Consider the following 18718-nt stretch of genomic DNA (forward strand, 5'->3'; position numbering starts at 1 on the left):
CAGATCTTTTTGGGCAGCAGGAGATCAGGGCAGGATTTTAAGCTGCGGACAATCCTGAGGTGCATGCCAACAATTACTGCAACAGATGGGGCATGTAGCAGGAAGCTCAGCCCAGGATCTTGCAGTAGCTGCATATTGTAAGAAAGCACACAGCAAAAACCCACAAGGTGTGGAGAGAATGTTGTGATGAGGAGCTCAAAATGAAATCTTTAGCTGGTGTTCTTCTGGATTGAACAAAGATAAACCAATAATTGTTGTCAAAGAGGAATAGGTATTTTTTATTATACGTTGACAACTGATCGTGGTTGGAAAGTGTCAAGCATATGTGATGGGACTGATGGCAGAGGGAATTATGGGCAAGTAGATCTATGGGGAAAACCTGAAGAGATCTCCTTCATTTTGTGAATAAAGAACTCAAGGCTTTTATGAGCTTTAGTCATAGAGTTGGGAATGGAAAGTGGAGACAGAGCATGGAAAAAATTACTTATGATGAAAGATGCACTTTGGATTTGTTCTGGCATTCTTCTACCCTGTAAGATTACGGAGGGTCATCAATAAGAGAGGAAATGTTGCTACTGTTGCTACTGTTTGTGGTGAAGCCAGTCAAATCGTACATTCTGAATTTTGGGCATGGGCACAAGACCATTATCAGACCTGAGATCCAGGGTGTTAATGATGTAGCCAATATAAAAAAGTTAAAGGAATTATTAATATCCAAGGGTGGTACAATCTATATACAAGGGTAGCAAAGTGGTGCAGTTGGTAGAGTCGCTGTGTCACAGTTCTAATAGACTGGGCCAATCCTGACCTTGGGTGATATTTGTGTGGAGTTTGCACCTTTTTTCTGTGACCGCATGGGTTTCCTCCACATGCTCCTGTTTCCTCCCACATCTCAAAGACATGCGGGTTTATAGGTTATTTCTCTGGTTAACTGCCCCGAGTGTGCAAGGCGTGGATGAGAAAGTGGAATAACTAGTCTGAACTGGTGATCATTGGTTGGCGTAGACTCGGTGGGCCGACAGTCCTGTTTCTGTGCTGTATCTCTAAACTAAACATCACCGCATGTGGTTTGGAAGATAGAATGCTGCCGTTCATAGTTGGGTTTATAGGGGGTAGAAAAACGTTGTATATAATGGGATGCAAAGGAATAATGAAGTTCGGGAATATGCAAAAGGAGATGAATTTGCTGGCCTTTCAGACAGCAGGAGTCCATGTCATTACTTTCAAAGTGAATTGGTGAATTTGGATGAGGTGTCAGTGAGATGAGTGTAGAGCTACCACAGATGTTTTATGCAGGGCAAAGGATACGGCGCAGGCTATGCAACACAGGGCTTACATTGCACCTTCATTGTCTCGAACAGCCTTTCAGATTCAGGGCATCTCAATTTGACAATTCTCACCACAATGAATGTTAAAAGCATTGGGGAAAGTTTGCAAATTTGTGAGGCACTACTGCTAGACCAGGCCAACATCATCATAGGAAACAACATAGAATAATCACAAACAGACCAAGTAGTTAAAAATGACATAACAGATATTGGTTCAAAAGAAATGTATTCTGTATTTGCAGATAAACAAAATAGTGGAATTAGTAAGCAGTTACAAAGCAGACGTGACTGTCATCTGGATACATTGCTTCTTAAATAGAATACAGTGCCTTCCATAATGTTTGGGACAAAGACCCCTCATTTATTTATTTGCCTCTGTACTCCACAATTTGAATGTAATAGAAAAAAATCACATGTGATTAAAAGTGCACATTGTCAGATTTTATTAAAGGCCATTTTTATACATTTTGGTTTCACCATGTAGAAGTTATAGCTGTATTTATGCATAGTCCCCCCCCCCCCCCAAATTTCAGGGCACATAATGTTTGGGACACATGGCTTCACAGGTGTTTGTAATTGCTCAGGTGTGTTTAATAGCCTCCTTAATGAGGTATAAGAGAGCTCTCAGCACCTAGTCTTTCCTCCAGTCTTTACATCACCTTTGGAAACTTTTATTGCTGTTTGTCAACATGAGGACCAAAGTTGTGCTAATGCAAGTCAAATAAGCCATTATGAGACTGAGAAACAAGAATGACACTGTTAGAGACATCAGCCAAACATTAGGCTGACCAAAATCAACTGTTTGGGACATCATTAAGATGGAAGAGAGCACTGGTGAGCTCATTAACCACAAATGGACTGGCAGGCCAAGGAAGACCTCTACAGCTGATGACAGAAGAATTCTCTCTATAATAATAATAAAGAAAAATCTCTATAATAAAGAAAAAATAAAGAATACTTTTAAGAGAGAGCTTGATAGGGCTCTTAAAGATAGCGAGGGGATATTGGGAGAAGGCAGGAACGGGGAACCGATTGTGAATGATCAGCCATGGTCGCATTGAATGGCGGTGCTGGCTCGAAGGGCCGAATGGCCTACTCTTGCACCTATTGTCTATCCCAAACACCTGTCCGACAGATCAGAAACACTCTTCAGGAGTCAGGTTTGGATTTTTCAATAACCACTGAAGATGTCATGAACAGAAATACAGAGGCTACACTGGAAGATGCAAACCACTGGTTAGCTGCAAAAATACAGTGGCCTCCATAATGTTTGGGACAAAGACCCATCATTTATTTATTTGCCTCCGTACTCCACAATTTGACATTCGTAATAGAAAAAATTGCATGTAGTTAAAGTGCATTGTCAGATTTTATTAAAGGCCCAATTTTATACATTTTGTTTTGGACACCATCACTTTTGGGACACATGGCTTCATAGGTGTTTGGAATTGCTCAGGTGTGTTTAATTGCCTCCTAATGCTGGTATAAGAGCTCTCCGCACCTAGTTTTTCCTCCTGTCTTTCCATCACCTTTGGAAACTTTAATTGCTGTTTATCAATGACCTCTGTCCGCAGAAGACGTCATGGACAGAAATACGGAGGCAACACTGCAAGATGCAAACCACTGGTTAGCTACAAAAATAGGATGGCAAAGTTACAGTTTGCCAAGAAGTACTTAAAAGAGCAACCACAGTTCTGAACAAAGGTCTTGTGGACAGATGAGATGAAAATTAACTTATATTAGAGTGATGGCAAGAGCAAAGTATGGAGGAGAGAAGGAACTTCCCAAAATCCAAAGCATACCACCTCATCTGTGAAACACGGTGGTGGGGGTGTTATGGCCTGGGCATATGTATGGCTGCTGAAGGTACTGGCTCACTTATCTTCATTGATGATACAACTGCTGATGGTAGTAGCATAATGAATTCTGAAGTGTATAGACACATCCTATCTGCTCAAACAAATGCCTCAAAACTCATTGGCCGGCAGTTCATTCTCCAGCAAGGCATTGATCCCAAACATACTGCTGAAGCAACAAAGGAGTTGGCCTTTGTTGGCACTAGAGTGGCCAGGTCAATCACCTGATCTGAACCCAATTGAGCATGCCTTTTATATGCTGAAGAGAAAACTTAAGGGGACTAGCCCCCAAAACAAGCATAAGCTAAAGATGGCTGCAATACAGGCCTGGCAGAGAAGACACCCAGCAACAGGTGATGTCCATGAATCGCAGACTTCAAGCCGTCATCGCATGCAAAGGATATGCAACATATATGTAAACACTGCTGTAATTTCTACACGGTGAAAACAAAATGTATAAAAACGGCCTTTATTAAAATCTGACAATGTGCACTTTAACCACGTGTGATTTTTTTCTATAACAAATATCAAATTGTGGAATACACAGGCAAAGAAATAAATGATGGGTCTTTGTCCCAAACATTATGGAGGGCACTGTATACCAACAGGGTTTTTCTTTATAACAGAAATAGCTACAGAAGTTATGTGCACTGGAAACACACAATATTTAATCCAACCTTCATTAATAGAATAATGGTCCACATCGGGGACCTCAAATCAACTTCTTTTGCACTTAAGTGGAATTATATAATAATAATGAATTAAGCAAAAATAATGCAACAAAGTAGGTGATCAGTACAAACAACAAACATTCAGTTAACTTGAATTAAGCAACTTTCAATGAAAAGCAATTTATAAATTCCATTTATGTTTGTGAATCTTTTTTTTTTTTATAAACACCTCATTGTCCTTTATTGTAACACAAGCAGAGGAAACATTACATGCTATCGTCTCCGGAGTCAGCATCACGTCTGACTGTGAGATGGTGAAGTACTGTTATCAATAGTCCGGGGTAGGGATGAAGATCAGGACTGGACTACATATAGAATGTGTGTGAATCTAACACCTACAAGGATTAGGTTTTATAAAGGTGTGTAAGAAATTTAAAAATTTCACCACTTCATGTTCTCTACTTAAATAAATTATCTTAATTATGTTTTTCAATTGAAGTGTTGCTTTTTTTAAAATAATCCCCATAAAGTGGTTTCAGTAACATTCAGTAACGTTTCACACCTCCCAGGCCAAATTCTTGGTTCAGGGTTTCGGATATGGGAACGCCAAGTCAAGGCTGGGCTAGAGTCGTAGCCCTTCGGCCCAACTTGCCCATGCCGACCAAGATGCCCCAAGTACACCGGTCCCACCTCCCCACGTTTGAACATCTCAGTAAAATGAAAGGGAGTGGAACTTGTTAGCCTGGTAGGATTCATACTCCTTATCAAAATCTGAAGGAGACTCTACCCGGAATTTGGAATTAGACCATCCTTCTGTAACTTATTCAATTTGGAAAAATCTCCACCTTTTTTTCAAAAATTAATCAAAATTTTGAATAAAATGAGGCAATTGTGATCAATGCAACCACAGATGTTTATGCATTAAAAAAAAATTATTGCAATATTTTAACAATGATATAGAGTGATATACCTACAAAACAGGCTCTTTGGCCATTGAGTCCATACCATCCATCCAAGTTTTCCCAGGCAGCTAACAACAAGATGCCGAGCACTACTATTCCTGTTCTGCCGTAACTCCTATATTTGAATACACGCCTGGAACAAGGTGCCATCATATGCGGGACAGTTATGGAGGTTAGGACTGTAATCAAATCATTGTTCCTGCTCCTATCTTTGGGTTCATATTATTTAATCACTGATTATCTTAACACCGCTCCGTAACTATGTGCTGCGGTTCATTTCATTTATTCAGGCTGAGTGCGATAATCATCAATTCAAAGCAGTTTAATGATTTCAGTGCTTTTTAAAAATGTTTCACATGTTGCCAAGTTTTTATCGTGCATCCCACTGAACTACAGTCGCAGGGGGGGGGGGGGGGGGGGGGTCTCATGTGAATGAGATGGAGCCGCAGCCTTAACCACCACTTAAAAGACAGGATCTAAAAGAGATGCTCTTGTAATTGTAGAATAAAAGACGATTGGATGCTGCAGATATGATTAGAAGAAGCCGTGCAGTAGCAACCAGGCCCAGTGGCCTTTTCTTTAAGCAATAGGTTTACTTCCTTTAGTATGTTGCTCTTATAGCTCAAGTATTTCTAACCTCAATCTGAACCAATTATTAAATCATGTTACACATTACAATAACATTAACAATGACGTCCAATTTAACCGAGGCCCAGACTGCTGTTAATTTACTTCTATATTTGCTCCATATTGCACAACACACATTAGCTTTTCATTAATTATAATCAAGCAAGCACAAGGCATGCCCCTGGTGACTGTAAACAAAAGTGGACTCTGACAATATACGCACTATGTGCACGTTCATTGTGCAACAGAGATACCGATTGTCAATGTGATTCTTCACGCTTGTTCATACGACATTAGAGCGACAATTTAAAGAGGGAAAGCAATAAATAAAACACTAATAACATTGCTTTATTAATGGCAATCATTGATGGACTGAAAACAAGATTAAATGTAATGTAAAGCTAGCCACATTTCCTTAGCCGTTACAATAACATAATACTTCTTTGCTATGGAATTTCTGAATATCATTTGAGAAATTAAATATTTTACAAAATTAAAATGCTAGCTGTGCAGGTGCAAAGCACAAAGTATACAGAACAGAAATGAACTGGTAATTGTAGAAACAATCCAGATGAGTCTTTTGCAAAAATTTCATCCAGTATATCAAATTCTATCAAATTAGAGAGAGGACTGAATAGACAGACTTCTGCTTTAAAAATTAAATCCTTTGCCAAAGAACAAGCAAACTCATTAAAAGGATCACACCAGACATCATGCATATATTCACTGTGGTTTGCTGGGCAAAAAAAAGGTAACCCTAGAAGAGTTTATGAAACCTTTTTTACCTTTGCTTTGTGACAAAGGAACAGTTCAGTTTCCAGGAGCAAATCTAAAGGAGAAATAGAAATCTCTTTGGTAATAAATCCACAGAGATTTATTACCCTAGTCGATCGAAGGGAGGTGAAGTGCTTATGTACAACGATTCTATGCAAGTGAAACTCTCAGGTCTCAGTCACCTTGGTAGATAACTGTTACCACATCCCTTAATATTGTGGTTGAAGTTTAATAATGTGCCTTTATGCGTGTGAGAGACAAATGATGGTTCTAAATACGAAAGATTCAAGTCATGTCAAGTAGAGCACACTTTGGGGGAACATGTGGAATGGAAAGAGTAAAGTCAGCCCTTGAAAGTCGAAATGCATTGGCAAATAACCAGATCATTTAGCAACTGATTGTTTAGGCAAAGCTCATCATCAGAACTGAAATAGTCTGCATCAGGTATGGGTTGACCTGACCGACTATGAATTTCCAACATTTGACATTTTATTTTTGGATGTTAAACTTTTTTTTTCTTTGATCTACTGCTATTATAAAGCAATTTCTATTTGGTTGTTTAATCAGCAGAAATTTTAGCAATCATTATAAATAGCAGAGTTTGTGAATAGGGCTTATTCTATTGCACCCAAAACAAAGTCAGGATGTGGGACCTGGAGCTATGGAATTATCGTTAAATCATAACATAAAAGTCAAAGTAGATATTTGTTTTGCATGGCAATTGTAACAGCTTCATGTTATTTGTCTGACTTTTATACAATTAGTATTGATATAAATCTGATATAAATATAACCTAATCTAATGTAGGCTTAACTGTACACTGAAGTGAGGAGTGAGTCTGCTTCATATTGAAATTAGCTGCTTATCACACAGTTTATATCTTCAGCACATCAGCACACCCACACTAAACACTGCATGTAAGTGCACTATTAGAAACTCCGAGGTATAATTTGGGCAACTCAGGCAGAAATACAAATGGGGCACAGTCCATTTTTAACCTGACCCAGTTCTCTTTTCCATTGACTTCATAACCAAGACTTTTCTATACAGCGTGAAAGCAGGTGATTTGCTACTGGCCAGAACAAATTCATAACCCACTCAGTTCAGAAGCACTGAAACCAACGCAGCAAGACTTGACTTGTTTAGGCTAAACACAGAAGAAGAAAAAAAGAAAATAGGGAAAATTCACTCAAAACATTCATATTTCATCAATAAAAACTTTAAAAATATATAATTTAATATTTGGGTTTGAAACATCAACATGTTAGTTGTGTTCATTCATCTTAATTGCCTTGAGTTTGTATTTTTACCTCCACAAAATCATTGTGTTTACTTTTCTGAATATTTAATGAAAAGGTTCCACAAAAAATGTTTGAAATATAAGTGCCCATTTGTCTGATAAATGGCAATCTCACCCTTGGCTTTAAGATGTGTAGGAAGGAACTGCAGATGCTGGTTTACACCGAAGATAGACACAAAAAGCTGGAGTAACTCAGTGGGTCATGCAGCATCTCTGATGTGTTGACAAATTTATAAGGGGCTTCTTGCTTTGACATAATAGAAGCAGACAATGAAATTAACTAATAAATAGAATCTTGCATAAATACATTTATGCAAGAAAAAAAAGAATGTGTACAAATAGGAAAAGGTACTTTACTTTGTACCACTTAGGCCTAAGAATTGTACTATTTATTAAAATACAGTTTCTAAAATTTAGTTTATGTGGTATACCTACTTTGAATTGATTCCATAACATTGTATAGACATAAGCAAATAATCAGTTCTTGTAAGGAAACTGGATCAAATTTTCCACTTTTTCAGAAGCACTCCAAAACAAATCTTTGGCAGGTACACTGCAGAACTTTAAGACTAAATCCCATTTTTAAAAACATAAGGAGGATATTAGTGTATAAATTATACAGTGTAGCGTTATTGAATCCAATTACTTTGCGCACTATTATAAAAGAGACAATCTGCTGACTTCAAACAAACTACTGCCTCCATTAAAATAGCATGTAGAGGAATTGCATACAAACACATTCTTAATTAATCTCATCACAGTGCAATTTCCAGACTATTCATTACAAATCTGGGAATGATATGGAAAAGAAGAACTGCCCTATTAATTGAGAGTACGAGGACTTGATATGCAAGAGGCATTCCTTGACTATTTGTGATGTCTCAAATGCACAATGCATAAAAGGATCGGCCTGGTACCAAGGGTTTCAGTGCAAATGACAATGTCACATTAAGGCAGGTACAAACACAAGTAACAATGTGATACTGATACAAAATACTCAGGCAGTAACTCTGACATTCTTTTGTTTTGTTTTCAATACAAATTAATAAAATAACATATTAATATTGGTTATGAAGCTAAATGTTTTGCCCGAAGTTAGCTGAACAACAAACTTTAAAGAGCATGTCTTTCCTCTCCATTTTTGTTATACATTGCCTTCTGGCATGACTACCAGATATAGCAGATGTGCATACACACTTTCAACTACAGCACACGGTGTAAATGATTTCAATCAGTAAAGCTCAAAGCGTAACCTGTGCACAAACCAGTTTCAAATTAATTCCCCTCTCTCCCACTACCTGCCAAACCCATGCTTTCACCGTGCAAGGCAGAGAACACAAGTTGTTACACTTTCCTTCGAGCAGTATGGCTAAATGTTAAAATCTGTTTCCAAAGAACAGTGCTCCAATTTTTTTAGAAAATAAAATGTCATTCAACTCAATCCAATTTTCAATCTATTATGACTCTATAAAGATCAGAGCAATTTATTGTTTAACAAGAGATATTACTTCTGAGTCACATTGTTAAGGAAATATTGATGGAATTCTCAGATTGAAATCTTAGCAATTTTTATATGTGGATCTAACCACGGTCCTCTCACTGGTTATCGGCTGTAGCATGAGAAGACTTTGTATTGATAATGCTGGAATTCCTTCCTCACAAAATATTACGCTGATATTTAGACTCAAGATTGCCCCATTTCCAACATGCATTGTGTGGTTTAGAAGATGTGAGCTTTTTTCTTCAACTCGTTGCGCTTCCAGAGTGGTAATCTGTCAAATTCCTGGATAGTTATATTAAAGAGCTGGTGAAAAACTTCAGGAGCCAGGTAACGCTGAAAGAGTAAATTAAATTGATGAAGAAATGTCAGTTATTAATATCCACTTGTATTTGAACAATGTTAAAAAGTTTACATTTATAATACAACTCGCTCCTTGTTGATATGCTGCCACTTACTCCTAACTTATTGAGTACGGTTCCATCCTAATGCAATTTCTCCCTCAGAATTCAACAAACAATGACTTGAAATACATTGCTTTTCAGAAACAATGCACAGTTTCACAATGCTACCTTTGACGATTGTAACTTTGGACAAAATTGGGGATGTTAATCTGATTTCAATTATACTGTATTTTGAGTATTTGGTTCAATTTAGTCGCAAGATTATTAATGGAGACTGAGTGAGAGGATGGTGATTCACACAGCTGGTCTCTGGTGTCATAGAATTAAAGTATTAAGCAGGTTGAGAAAGCAGACAGATGAGGGAGGACCAGACGAATAAAAAATCCTACATTTACAGGACAATTAGACAAATGATGGAAAATGTTTTTCCAATTAAAGAATGAGTATTATTGAGAATACTTCTCTCAGAAAATGGGGGAAGGCAACAATGAGTCTGGCATAATTCAATAAGCTATTAAAATGCTGTGATGTTTGAACTGGACGTTTCTTTGCCCAGACAGGAGAAATGGTGTCCCACATCTTTATTTGTGTAATGAAAGCTCAGTGGCTCACCCTCACATTGTGGATGCAAGACTACATTAGCACCTCATATTGTTCTGTTCTTTGGTGATTTTCCTTCTCGTTGTCCAGGTTGCTTTCCATGTGGGAGTGTTTTGGGGTTGGTTCAGATTTGGAAGAAGAGCTTCACGTGCCAGTAGAATAGGGTTAAATGCAGAACTGAGAGGTTTTACCAGAAAGGTCACAGAGCTGTTCTTCTCTCAGTGGAGAGATTAAACCCATTTTCAGGATAAGAGCCATTTAGTATTGAGTTGAGAATCTTTTTAATTATGTAGTTGGTTGTGAATTTTAGAAATTCACTAGCACATAGGGCAATAGATGCTCAGTCATCAATTATCGCCATGTATGCGATTGACAGCCTTTTGAGCTCCAAGTTATATGGTGAAAAGCAGGAAATAGATTTGACCACATGTTCAGCCATGATCTTTATACATTTTATGGCAAGACCCTTAACAAAGTTGATGTACAGAAGGATGTTGGAGTCCATTTTCATAGCTCACTAAAGGTGGCAATACAAGTAGAGAGGATGGTAAAGAAAGCATATGAAATGCTTGCCTTCATTGGTATTGGATACCAGGGACATTGAATACAATCATCAGGAAGTCATGATGCAGCTCTAGAGGACTTTGGATGGGCCGCATTTGGAATATTGCGTGTAGATGCGGAAGCTTTGGAGAAGGTGTAGTGGAGGCACAAAGAATGCTGCCAGGATTAGAGGAGCTACAGGGAGAGGTTGGATAGACAAGGATTGCTTTCTCTGGAACCTCAGAGGTTGAGGGGAGATTTGATATAACATTATGAGGCATAGATAGGGTAGACAGTCAGAACCTTTATCCCCAGAGAATTAATGTCAAACATTGGAGGGCGTAGCTATATGGTGACAGGGGAAAAGTTTAATGCGTGAGGCAAGTTTTTTTTTCACAGAGTGGCTGGTGGGGGCCTGGAACTCTTTGCCAGGGACGGTGGTGGAGGCAGATATGATAGTGGTGTTTAAAAGGCTTTTAGCTGAGCATGTGGAAGTTCAGGGAACAGAGGGATGGATGACGCACAGGCAGATGAGATCAATTCAGCTAGAAATTATGTTCAGCACAAACATTGGGGGCTGATGGGCCTGTTCCTGTGCTATACTGTCATATGGTGTTATTGAGTGGTGGACCAAGCTTGACAGGTCTGACAGGTATTCCTGCTTCTATTTACAACAGTTTATTTCTCCATAGCTCAATGGGGTAGCCTGCATTCTCACCTCCAGTCTTGTTCTGTCTATACCTCTTGGTAGTTTGTTGCGTCCTCTGTTGGTCACAGAAAGGGCCTGATAAGGAAAAATCTGTAGTGGAAGAAAAATTGCAATATTACCAGAAATTCAGTATAATCTAACCAAGTAAAGTTTTTGTATGGCAAAGATCTTCCACCTTTATAATCTATTCCACCTACAAACATTTGCTTCACTGCAGACCACATTTGCCTGAGAGACACTTGAGGTTTTCAGTTTAGTTTAGCGGATTTTCATAATTTCATCATCAAGATCGAAAGGGTGCAGAGAAGATTTACGAGGATGTTGCCAGAACCCGAGGGCTTGAGCTATAGGAAGAGGCTGAGCAGGCTAGGACTCTATTCCTTGGAGCACAGGAGAATGAAGGGTGATCTTATAAAAGTGTACAAAATCTTGCCCAGATTAGGGGAATCGAGAACCAGAGGACATAGGTTTCAGGTGAGGGGAGGAGGGGGTTAAAGATTTAATAGCAACCCGAGGGGTAACTTTTTCACACAAAGGGTGGTGGGTGTATGGACTGGGCTGCCCGAGGAGATATTCGAGGCAGGTACTATCGCAACGTTTAAGAAATATTTAGACAGGTACATGGATAAGGCAGTTTTAGAGGGATATGGACCAAACGCAGGCAGGTGGACTAGTGTAGATGGGACATGTTGGTCGGTGAGGGCAGGTTTGGCCTAAGGGCCTGTTTCCACAGTGTATGACTCTATTTGCACCAAGATCATATTTGTTTCTCATTTTACCACACTTTAAAATAACCTGATTTCTTTGGACTTGCCTTTGGCTCCAGCATGTTAGGCATTGAAACTCCCCTGTCCATTCTTGTTCCTTGTGTAGTTCCCTCCTGTGGAGGCTGGAAGAGATAATGAGATACAGATGTTGTTCCGATTGTTACACATATCCACAATGCATGGTAGCAGCCAAAAGGGACCTGACCCAAAATATCACCTACCCATATTCTCCAGACATGCTACCTGACCCACTGAGTTACACCAGTATTTTGTGTCTTGTTTTTCCAAAATGCATGCACGAATAAGGTGAGGGGGGAAAGGTTTAATGGGAACCTGACAGATAACTTTTCTTTTACACAAAGGATGGTGGGCGTATGGAACGAGCTGCCAGAGGAGGTTCATGAGGCAGGTATGATTGCAACGTTTAAGAAACATTTAGAGAGGAACATGGATAGGATAGGTTTAGCGGGATATGGGTCAAACACAGTCAAGTGGGGCTAGTGTAGATGGGACATGTTGCCTGGCATGGACAAGTTGGGCTGAAGAGCCTGTTTCCATGCTGTATGACTCTGTAATACTTCAATACCATTTTGTTTTACTGAACTGCGAGGAACTAATGAATAGCATTTCATAAAAGACGAACAACACACATGCAAAAGTACATTCCAAGTTCCACACAGAACACAAAAAAGATGAAGTTACACACAAAATGCTGGAAGTAACTCAGCTGGAAAGACTATCTCTGGAGAGACCCTTTTACATTCCCCTCATTGTATGCTATCGTTTGTCTTTTGCAATTATAGTACTGAGGGATCAACCATAATATTTACTAATTCGAGAGCACCCCCATAATTGTCTTATTGTACAAATCTACATGTAAGATAGAAGTTGCTTTGCATTTGAGCTGCACTTACAATTTAAATATAGCATCATTTGGAAAAGAGCCTGTTTTACAAATATTGTTGCAACTGCACCATAAATGTACAGTGAAATCCAGGCAGTTCAACCCTGTGGTTATTACATCAAGCTACTATGGAGCTTTACATCCACAGAGAAAATGTTCTGTGAACATTTTGAATTACCTGTTTCCACAAACAAAGTGCAACTCCCCTTTGCCCCCCCAGGGCTTAGGTAAACTCAACAACATTTTGGAACGTTGATTCACATACCACTGCAAGCCCTGACCAAACAAACCTGAACAGCAGTGTCAATTCAAACACTCATTTGAATACAATACATTGAAAATAAACAGGATGGAATGCCAAAGAATTTACTGCAGGGACATCTGGCCTATTGTTACAGTATTTATTTCAAGAGGATTAGAAGTGTGAATAAAATTACTGGTCAAATCCCAAAATGAGCAATACATTATGCCATGTCTTTTTAAAAAAATGTACAGACTAACTATATGCATGTTTCGACTGTTGGTTTGAAGAACAATAAAAAACGTTTGCATTCTTGTGTTTCAATACTAACCCACTTTAGTGCCTACCCATAAGCCTGCACCTATTGCTATTTCATTCCTCAGAAGATTTAAACCAACTCAGCTATTGAACTTGGAATGTTAAAAAATATAATAGATTTTGATCCTGCTTATTTGCTCTTAATTCATTAGAATAGAAAACCTTGATAATTTAAAAGCCCTACTGAAAATAAAAATATAGTATTAAATTGCAAAAAAAAACAATATTTATATGTAACAATACATTGTTGATGCATCTTGATCATCTTAACATTAATGTATGTATCTCTTTTGAGTCACAATACAGCATAAATAAGGAAAATAAAAAGGTGTAAAATGTTAGCCTTTTCCCCTTAGTGTTCGGTTTGAAGTTTCTTAAATGTCACCAACATACCAGGGATTCTGGAAAAAAAGAGAAAATAACATAATTACTTTGGTGTTCGTTGGCTACTCATTTTGTACACGTCATTGCACAATGACTAATTTACCTGACAAATGAATACACTGATGACTGTACTCTGTTGTAAGGATCTAATCACTTTTTATAGGATGGATGGTGAGCACACAAGCCCCTTCCCCAATCACCATCAATACACCTCCATGTCCAACCATCATGTTGCAGCAGGGCTGGGAAAACAGTGTCAGATGATCAACACCCACCTGCCAGGTACCTTGAGAACCGGACAGAACAAGGACTGAAAAAAGTTTCTGAGCAGCATGGAGTTAACCGGAACTCGTCCATCTGTTCAGATGGAATCACTCCACCTTTCCTCAGCTGTGATTTTTGTCTGCTGAGATTTAAAAAAATATAAACTTTTTTTTAAATTTCAGAACAAAATGCTCTCGCCTCCTTGATGAAATTAGACTAGTCACTGTCACATCCATTTTATTTTTCAGCTTAGTACATTAAATGCACTGCCGGAGAGTTGTTGACAGCATTTAAATGTCTCGACAAGCACTTAAATTGCCTCGGCCCAGAAGGTTACATGCCAAATGCTGCACAATGGAATTAAAATGGATTGGTGCCCACTGTTGGTGTGGGACATGGTGGGACAAATAGCTTGTTTCCATGTTGTATCATTTAGCTCGTGTTGCATTAAGACCAGGCTTTAGTTAGATTTGTCTATTGTTCTTGTTACAATGACTGTGAATAAACTCATTTTTATTAGCCGTTTGCATCAACATGGCTGGATCTCAGTTTGGTTTCCCATCCTTCACCCAGCACTATAGTTGAGACTTGGATCCATCTAATTAAATCACATTAAATTCCTCCGTTTATTGTTTCATCAATGTGGTGTTGAAAAAATATCCCATTAAAATAACAGAAACAGACATTTCTGGATCATGCCCTATCATTTGCAAAGAGCCCAATTTCAATTGTTGACTGGGGTACAGTACCAGGTTGGGCTATATGAGTGCAGGTTGTTAAGGTCATTTAGTTTTCTCCTCCCCCAGTTCCTTTGGACTGAACATACGTCGGCTAATTGGACTTGGTGAAAAGGGGCCCCAGAGCTAAAGGATTTTTACATCTGCCTAACAGAGAATTCTATTAATGTGATTTACCACAACATTGAACAAGAGCCATGGTCTGTTCTGCTTCCAACTGCTAGGTGGCAGCGCCAAACTATGAGTGAAAGGAGCTCGGAGACTCTTGCATGATGAACCCGAGAACAATAGCAACAGTCTCTGACACACACTTCAGCCTACAGGGGCAAAGAATTCTGTTTTTTTTTCTTCTTAAGGTAATTCGTTAAAGTTGCCAGTGATGAACTTGGAAATATAAATGGTGTGAAAATGCATTGGCTGTAGATTAGAATGCAGAAGCTACAGTAAGCCAAGCTATAATGTTTTATATAGCAGTGAAAATCCGTGCGAAAACTAGGAATGTTAATGAAATCCATTTGTTTAAAGGAAGAGAATAACATTTTCATTGGAACAATGTGGGGCACAGACCATTACTGGAACGGTGGTCCTTTGATATCCAGCGAAAAGCAGTTCCTTGAAAGGATGGAGGGCATGTAAAGCAGTAAGGCTCTGGTAAGCATTCAGGTGTGGTGCCACGCACAAAAATCAGTCTTCCAATTGTTTAGGATGATGTCCATAGAACAGTGTATCATTGGAACAGGCCGTTTGGCCCACAATGTCCATGCCGAACATTGCGATGCCAACTTAATCTAATCTCCTCTGCCTGCACGTGATCCATATCCATCTATTCCATGCATATCTATAAGCCTATCCAAAAAGTCTCTGAAATGCCATTACCTTATTGCCTCCACCACCACCACTGGCAGCAAACACCAGTCTGTATAAAAATCTTGCCCCACACATCTCCTTTAAACTTAAGTCTTTGACATTTCCATCCTTGGAAAAAGGTTCCAACCGTCTGCCCTATATATGCCTCTCATAATTTTATATACTTCTATTAGGTCTCCCCTCCCCTCAGGAGAAGGTTGTTCAACATAAAATGCTCACCTTCAAAAACTGTAATGCAATTACGGACTCCTAATTGGAACATTACATGCAATAATTAAAATAAAAAATCAGTGGACCAGCAAAATACAATGATCTGCGATTTTCCTTGTTCAGCCCTAGCTTTCTGATCTTTAGGTCACATTCCTCTCCATCTCACAGCATGCAAACCATCCAACTACCAGGAATATTTAATCATGATCCTTCTTTGTAATCACCAATCCCGTTCCCAATGCAAGAGAGAGCTTGGGGGTAATGATAGACAGAATGTTTATCTTCACCAAGACTAGCCTGGTATATGCAAGAAGGTAGTCAGGGCTGAGTAGGTAGGTTTGTAACCCCATTGACATCCTTAACACCTCTACCTCCTTTACCCTCGGCGGATGGGACAGCAACCACTTAAATCCATTCAGGTCTAAAGAGCCATGGAAACAATGGCCAATTTGCAGCTTGTTGTTTGAGAAATAATCTGGTAAACCCCCTATTTTAGAAAGGGGGGGGGGGGGCAATTAACAAAGACACATGTCCAATAAAGTTGGGGTTCCTAGTTGGTCATGTATTCAAACAGATTTTCTGATTTTCTCAACCTGACAAAGTGTTGGAACTGTTAAAATAACTTGATTTCATTGCAACACAAAATAGTGTGATGGAATCATGAATGCAAGCTTTTTATTTCGCAGCTGAACTGCAACACAAATTTTGGTTGAACTATCGTTACATATAATTGGATGAATTTGATACTGGCATTGGGCACTCATTATTTTTTATTATTTTGCGGCAGTAACTAGATCAGACAATAGGTACAGAAGTAGGCCATTCAGCCCTACAAGCCATCACCGCCATTCAATGTGATGATGGCTGACCAGCATGTGTTCCCCATTCCCGAGTGCCATTGAGAAGGTGGTAGTGGCGGTGGTTGGGAGCAACCTTGTTGGACCACTGCAGTCATTGTGTCAGAGACCCTCGTATGATTATTGGGCAAGGAACTGTAATTTTGCTCCATGGATGGCAAATGTATTTTAAATCATGACTGTACGATTTGCAGAGAAAACTTGAATGTGGTCACATTCTCATGCACAAATCCGATAGTTGAAGATACATGAATGTGTAATGCACTATAATTACTAGTTTACATGAAAAATCATTAACAAAGTTGCTATTGGAAATGTTATCATTTGCGTGTTGTGGTGCCAGTTTTCCTATAATCTACCACATACTGCTTTTGTCTATCAATACCACTAAATCATTCTAATGCTAACCCATTATCACCCATTCCTTCTATCCAGGGATGCTGCCTGTCCCGCTGAGTTACTCCAGCATTTTGTTTCTATAATGCTAACCACATTATGGCAGATACCTCCATCTCTCATTGAGCACTAGCTCTGACAACATGCACAGAGGTAGAGGACATGGTACAGGAACAGCATCAGATCTGCGTATAATGGAGCAATGGATATCCAGAGTATTGAGTTAAAGTCATACATGCATGCCTGGAGCAGAATTTGGAGATGCCACTTAATAAGAGTTAAGTACTACTGAATTTATACAGAGTTATAAACTGAACAGATATGAACAGAAACACAAGAAAATGGGCATCCCTACCTCTGACACCTTCGCTTACATCACTGTAGCTGTCATACTGGGTGAAATCTGTCGACAGTGGCTGACAAAAAGAAGAATGTACAATCAGTCCATGCAGGTTGATGATGCAGTCAGTTGACATTTTAATATTTCTCTACTGGTTACCATAGAATTATAATTGCACGGCTATGTTCTACAATAAATATATACACAAATCACGCAGAGCGAATAGTTAGTTAGCCTCATGCTGTCTAATACTCATTACTGACTTTTGAACAATTGCATGTGATTTAATAAATTCATGCTGCCATCAAATTTAAATTAGGTATCACTATGATTCTCCACTGGTAGAATTTCCCCAACACAGTTCTGGTTCAATCCAAATCTGAAATTGATTGAATTTTTTTTGTTTATTCTTAACCTGGATACTTAACATTCATTTTGAACTGAGTACACTGCCACCCATAGGACATGTTGAGGCCAGCCACCCAATTTACACCTTGTCCAATGTTGTCATCCCTAACAACACCTATAAATCAGACTGGTTGCAAGTAAAGGCTTTGTCCTGGAACTATCCAAGTCCCACTGGGCACTTCAGCTTCACTTCAAGACTGGTTAATGATTACAATGTGTGTAGGAAGTATTTCCGAGCTTGCCAGCAGTAAGACACTGCCATTATTGTTCATGTGTGACATGATATCCATCTTTAATCCTTTCGGCAACTGCTTAATCCTGTAATTATAAATTCAGAGCTGACATTTGCACTCTACAATAGTAATTGAAGCATGAGCTTTCTTATTGTGTATTTTTCAAGTTATTAGTTAAATAATTAACGCTCAAAGGGAAACATCCCATTAATCGCCCCCCTCCCTCCCACTAACGATACATTTCTTTAGAAGCAGAAGAGTTTCTTCTTGCTCATTTCTCTTTGTTACTAAAGCTTTTGCTTTAGAGGAAGGGGCAATCATCTGGCCATTTTCAGTGAGCTAAATGCAACAGCATTCCTAAACGATGTGGAATCAAGACTCAAATGTTCTGGTGTAGTAAGCAGAACTGCTGCCTCAGTGCATCAGACATGGGTTAATCCCAACCTCTGGTGCTGCCTGTGTGGAGTTTGCATGTTCTCCTTGGGAATATCTTGGATTCATCCTTGTGGGGTTCCCCCTG

At 39.0% G+C, this 18718-nt stretch overlaps 1 protein-coding gene across 10 annotated transcripts in view; it reads right to left on the reverse strand.

The window, feature by feature from the left end:
- Positions 1-4080: 4080 nt before the first annotated feature.
- ablim1 (actin binding LIM protein 1) overlaps positions 4081-18718 on the reverse strand; it is a 250952-nt gene continuing 236314 nt past the window's right edge. For all 10 annotated transcript variants that reach the window (XM_033033929.1, XM_033033930.1, XM_033033933.1 and 7 more), the window contains 5 exons: positions 17573-17633; positions 13896-13903; positions 12087-12161; positions 11282-11362; positions 4081-9352 (listed from right to left, as the gene is read on the reverse strand). In XM_033033929.1, the coding sequence (XP_032889820.1) occupies positions 9239-9352; positions 11282-11362; positions 12087-12161; positions 13896-13903; positions 17573-17633 (339 nt within the window). In that variant the 3' untranslated portion in view covers positions 4081-9238. The remainder of the gene's footprint in view (positions 9353-11281; positions 11363-12086; positions 12162-13895; positions 13904-17572; positions 17634-18718) is intronic.

Source organism: Amblyraja radiata, chromosome 15 (genome assembly GCF_010909765.2).
Source record: "Amblyraja radiata isolate CabotCenter1 chromosome 15, sAmbRad1.1.pri, whole genome shotgun sequence".
NCBI classification, from domain to species: domain Eukaryota; kingdom Metazoa; phylum Chordata; class Chondrichthyes; order Rajiformes; family Rajidae; genus Amblyraja; species Amblyraja radiata.